Source organism: Melanostigma gelatinosum (genome assembly GCF_949748355.1).
Source record: "Melanostigma gelatinosum genome assembly, chromosome: 8".
In the NCBI taxonomy this organism is placed as follows: Eukaryota; Metazoa; Chordata; class Actinopteri; order Perciformes; family Zoarcidae; genus Melanostigma; species Melanostigma gelatinosum.
Window position 1 is genome coordinate 11,210,384 of NC_136641.1, and position 6,000 is coordinate 11,216,383.

Here is a 6,000-nt window from a genome sequence, read left to right on the forward strand (position 1 = left end):
TGATTACCTGACGAAGTAACACATTTTACATATCATCCAAAAAGAGTGCTGCAGTATCTAGCCTTGATTACTGTGGTGGTGTTCCTTTGAGCAAGGCACAATAGTGGCGCTGCGGTTAGTTGAGTGCTGTGCTGATAAGCTCTCTGGTGTGACTGGATATGTGTCTGTTTCCAAACCCTGACTGGAAGACAAACGCTACCTGCTCTCATATTCATTGATCATCCATTCAATCATTCGAGACGTGATGTCAGCACTAAAACACAAACTACACTTTTTGTGTATGACTTTATGTGTACATTGTCCTCTCACACTCTGTGCTATGAGACAATAAAGACGCTGCTGTTGTTTATGTTTGTCAAACTTCATGTGAAGTTTCCAATTTATTTTTCAAGTTCAAAGGCAAACTTCTCAAGGAAGCAATTCAACAGATTCTTTGAGTAAAGATTGACGTCAACATAACATGCCTTTATAAAAGGTATTCACTTGAAGATGAAAAAACATCTGTTATCAACATTAAACAGTTAACAGGTACAACACTCAGAGGCCAGATAATGGTTACATATCGTCATAATTAAGTATAATCATAAAAAGATTTACAGTAAAAGTGAATCCATGGGATCCAATTAAGGGATGTTGTTGATTCATCAGCACCAAGCTGATGAAATGTATCAGTCAGTGATAGACGGTAGTTTCAACACATCAACCAAACAGTGTCTCAGACACTTAGATAGTTTCCACCCCATGAGGGTGTTACAACAAGACAACAGTGATGTTTGCAAAACAAACAAACAAAAGTATTTTCCCCCACAGGAACAAGAGTAAGCACTTTAAATTGTAAAGCGTATAATGTGTATACACACGGTGTACATGTTCAGTAAAACCTGATCATTTCAATACTTCCAAAGGAATACTGGCACATTGTGCCCTTTTCGCGACACTAGTAAAATACTCAACAATATTGAATCTCCTGCCAAAGCAAAAGGAAACCGACTTCAATTAAGTCTTCAACTTTCTGTCCATGACGTTCACAGACTTAGTTCTCTTTCTCTCTGTGAGGAGGTGACGCTGCCTCCATCCTACCAGGGCCTCCACAGAGCACTGCTGGCCTGGCTCACACCCTTGCCGGAGCTGATCTGATGGAGCGGAGAGCCAGGAGGAGAGAGGGTGCAGGGAGTGTGGCTGGACACCTGCAGGCCCTGGAAGTGGCTGAGCAGCCGTCGGTGGGCCTGAGTCTGGACCTCGCAGTGTGACAGGAAGCTGACGGCCTCCTGCACGCAGCGAGAGTAGCCGTCGCCGCCCGCCATCCGGCCAGAGGGCACGCCGGCCTTCTGCTGCTGCTTCTGATGCTGCCAGCCTCTCAGATAGCACACGGCCATCTCCAAGATGTCCGCCTTCTCTTGCTTAGAGTCGGGCTGCTGCCTGATGAACTCAGGACCCAGCAGGGATTTCAGCTGCTCGATGCAGGTGTTGATGCGGTCTCTGCGCAGTTTCTCCACCAGCGGCTTTCTCAGCTGAAGAAAAGAAAAAGAAATAGAATTTAGAATACAAATTCACGCTTTTTCATACCCATATGAACACTATTTAACAGGGGAGTTATGTTACTTTATAGAAATCCAATTTACCTTATGAGCAGGAGCCAGGTGCTCCTTGGGATAGCTTGCTTGTCCAAAAACAGTGGGTGCCATCGCTGTAGAGTCAGAGCGTTCCTGCTCGGTTCGAAGAGCCAGTTGAATGTGAGCTGCCTTCTCCTCTGCCTCTGCCCTGTATTTATACACCCAAATCTCCATATGAATGTGTGGGTCTTGGGCTTGTTGGAGTTTCTCACAGTCCCGCGGCCAATGGGAGCACTGGGAAGGGCTTTGAGGGACGCAGGGCCGCCACATGCTCAATGAAGTGTTTATAGCGGTGGGGACAATGAGTGTGTCTCCGGGGAGCAGGTGGAGGAATAGACTGCGAGAGAAAGAGTGCGGTGGGGGCGGGAGGGAGGAGAGGGGGAGGGAGGAGGGGGGGGGGGTGTATGGGAGACTGACCCAGTGCTTGTGTTGATATGGGAAAGTGGTGACCCCAGAGGGAAGCACGCCGCTGTCTCATGTCATCTCAACCGCCACATAATTGAGCACAAAGTGCCTCTGCCACCAGGCACACGTGGGTGTTACAGAGGGCCAACCATTAGAAGAGGCCAACATGCTGCCACTTCCAGCAGTTTGACACACGGCAGACTTTCCTCGTGGAGCCGTGCAACAGTTGAGACGTCTCAAAGATGAACAGAAGAAGAGCTTCTCAGTGAGTTTTGACACTCAAATAAAAATCTAATGGATGAAGAAAAGAGAATGTGTGTTTGGCCCACACAGTTTTAATAGGACAATATTTTTTCTTTTTACATGATAAGTTCCTGCATTTTTTTGTTTTGTCTGAATGAAAGATGCACTTTAGAGATCAGAATTATTCAAACTGTCAAATGTGAACATCCATCACAGTTTATAGACCGACTTCCTGGTTCAACTTTGTCCTATCGTACTTTTTCTGGTGTTGAAAGGCATTATTACTGACATTACAGATGCTCTCGTTGCACTGAAAAATCAGTACTGACACTTGATATTTTACTGCTTTAAAGGAGGCCATGCTGTTGAAGTTCAGTCTGTCCACTTTTTAACAGTCGGCACACATGATTTAAACTGTAAGACAAGAAAACTGCTTCAACTGTTAACACGTTAACAGTCTCCACACTCCCAGCACATGTTCACACATCAGGCAACCCCCGTACTCATGCAGACAGCCACACTCTCATTCACTCCCCCCCCCCCCCCCCCCCCCCCCCCCCCCCACAGCTGGCTGCCCTGCCTGCCGCTGGCCACGTCTCAGTCACACGCTCCCTTCCTGCCTGTGTGGAACGTGGGAGCCGCTGTGGTCCCAGGCTTCCCACACTTCAGTGTTAATGACACTGAGGCCGGCTGCACAAAGGAAGTGTGCCCCATCGAACAAAGATTGAGTGACCAACCCCCCTGCATATACACACGCACGCGCGCACACACACGCACACACACACGGCTTCCAGGCGCACCATCTGGACGGATAGTACGCTATTGTCAGCCAATCAAGCATGGGAGACGCTCACCGTGAGAATTGGAGAGGCTGAAATAAAGACAGAAAGTTCAATCAGAGAATGGGCAGTGTGTGTGTGTGGAGGGTGGGATACCTTGTGGATAGTTTGCTAGAATTTTTTTTCACAGTTTGGGCGTAAAAATTATAGATGCACGAGATAAAAAGTTGTAAAAAGTGGATTCAGGAAAACACACATTAGGGACTCAAATATAACAAGTTATGGTAACCTAAGAAACTATAATCCCATAAAACTCTCAGTTGTGATAACGCCTGTGATGATTTCACATATTGCTGATCTTTAAAAGGCAACTTTATCGACATTTTCACATAACAAGTGGAAGTGCAGGTCTAAAGCCATTCAGCTTTAGATGAACATCCATGTCCACCACGTTGTTGAATGGCCATACTTCTCCATGTAGGACGTCCTCGGGCTGACATCTCTCCTCCATGTTCCCACCACATATCACTCAGGCGACACAATAACGAGGATATCTCCCTTGTTGTGGCGCTGAGCGACAAGTTCACCGAAGGGCCCCTCCCACCTGTTTGTTTGGATTGGGGCCATTGTGCCCCATGAATTCCACAAATTCATTCACATCCTATTGTCATAACACTGCTTTGTGATTGGCCGAACACTGTGAGAACCAGCATCACATTAAATCGATGGGATAGTTGGTATGAGTATATAAAGGAGGGAGGTCGCGGTGGGTAAAATCAGGCCTGGACTCACTGGACACCAACTGACTCACCATGAGGGACCAGCACACAACGTAAGCTCAAATGGAGAAAACTCATGCGTAGAAGAAGTTCATTTGACTATTTGTTTTAAAACTTCTGTCTCATTCAAGATCATAGCGATAATTTGAGTTTGGTTTTGTAACTTTATCTGGACCGTGATTCTTGATTCAGGAATTTGACTGTTGGTGTCAGTTCACCCAAAATTAGTTTTTATTTGCCAGTTTTTGAGATTTCTGTCACTCAGAATTCTGCCTGAACCCCAAGACAATGGAGGTGGATTTTTGGTGAGAAACCACACAAACAACCTTTTTTCTGGGGAGTGTTTCCAATGAATGGAGGGTTTGTGGACTATCCAAACTAACAGGAACACTAATTCTGGGAAGACAGTTGCTGTTTGACAATCAATGATGGGCGCGTCACGAATGAGACTCCATTCACCTCCTTAGTGTGAGGGCAGCAGCAAGCCTTTAAATTGCTCTTACAGTTGAGGATTTCTGTTAACAGCTACATTTAAATCTGGTGTCTCTTCTGTGTATTCAGCATTATTCTGATGTTTTCTCCCTTTCTCTCCTCAGCATGTGTAAGATGATGGTTTTGGAGAGGAAGTGCACAGAGAGAGCAGTGAGGCTCCGCTCAGCAGTGGAGAGCCAACTCATCATTGGGGTGTCCAGCTCCGACGTGTGGGACAAGACGGTCTCCTTCTTCACAGTGAAAAAGGCCTTGATTTTCCACAACGGCTACACCAAATCCTCCAGAGAGGCCATGCGGCTGTTCCCCTCACCTGCTGAGGACGTGGCACCGCTGTGCTGCCAGTAGCAAGTGGACACACACACCAGAACATGAAGTGAGATGTGATGTGCGGGACTGTGTGTGTGTCTACAAGCTTCGTAGTAATGAACATTGTGAAGGAGAAGCTCCAAATGGAAAACATTCTTCCGATGGAAAAGGACTTTAAATCTTTTCTGTTGGGTGCTTTCACGCCACCGAAAGTGGAAAAGATGGAAAAGATGGGAGATGTATACCACATACACTGATCTTATTGGTCCACAAATTGGCCTTAAAATGTGCATTTTATGCCTTAAGCCTGAATACTCCTTGAAACTGGTCACCTAAAGACCACGTTGCCAGGTGGTGTTTTTAAGTCAAGCCATATTCCTTTTCATAAAGGGAGAATGTGTATGCCAATGCATACTTTGTTTTGTAAATGTTTTTACATCATGTTGAGTGATGTCATGTTAGTCGTCATAACAGAGATGTGCAATATGTGCTTCATATGCAAGTTAAGAATAAAGAAATAATGTTTTCCTAACATCAGCAGTTTGTGGTGAAAATGATTTCCTAAAACTAATAACGGTAGATTATTTCGATTAAACATTTTCAAATGTAAATTTAAAAATGAATTTCTTCAGTTCGGTGAATATAAGCGTTTCTATTTGGTTTATAGGGAGTAACAAACTCAGTTGTCATCTCTCACATTATGAGTGTCTTACAGTTTTTCTCGATTGCTAAGACACATTTCTTGAAACGGTCACCCATTCTCTCAAAACTGTAAACACAAAACCTCATCTTCAAGCACTATTTACAAAACCTCTGAATCCTCTTGCAAAATGAAACTTTCGCCTCAAAACAGTTTTACCTGTGCTCAAAATCAAACACTGCTCTCAAATCATAAACAAAGTGATCAAAATAATATACACCATCAAGCAGTCAGTAAACAATACACCAATAAATAGAAAACACATTGTTCAAAACATATAGTTCTCAGGGAGAAGTAGATTTTTAATCTCAAAACTAATTTCATATGAACGAAAACATGTTCTATTACAGTAGCTCAAAATTGATCAGAAATTACTACTGTGCTTTGCTCTTTGCAATTTCTTTTGTTCTTCCTCCTCCTTGTACCCCTGTTTTTACAGTACTGTACCCTGCATCTCACAAACGTGTCCTTTGTCTCTGTGATACTGTAATTCTTGTTCTTTGTTGATATGAACCTGCAACCAGTCAAAATCTATTGAGCAGTCAGTGCTGTTACTGTAACAAATAGAAAGCACCATGTTCAAGGCCATACAATTTGTTTATTGTACATTACAGTACACAGCCTACAATGCACTGTAGGCCTACTACAGTATACAATACTACAGTAAAAGGGACAAAAATCTA

The 6,000-nt window shown here is 44.1% G+C and overlaps 1 protein-coding gene across 1 annotated transcript; it reads right to left on the reverse strand.

The window, feature by feature from the left end:
* Window positions 1-1,076: 1,076 nt before the first annotated feature.
* Window positions 1,077-1,883, reverse strand: LOC306781477 (transcription factor HES-5-like; the record flags this gene model as incomplete). The annotated part of the gene is made up of 2 exons (XM_079274351.1): window positions 1,077-1,511; window positions 1,623-1,883. The coding sequence occupies 2 exons, from the start codon at window positions 1,881-1,883 to the stop codon at window positions 1,077-1,079; spliced, it is 696 nt and encodes a 231-aa protein (XP_079130477.1).
* Between the last annotated feature and the right edge of the window lie 4,117 nt (window positions 1,884-6,000).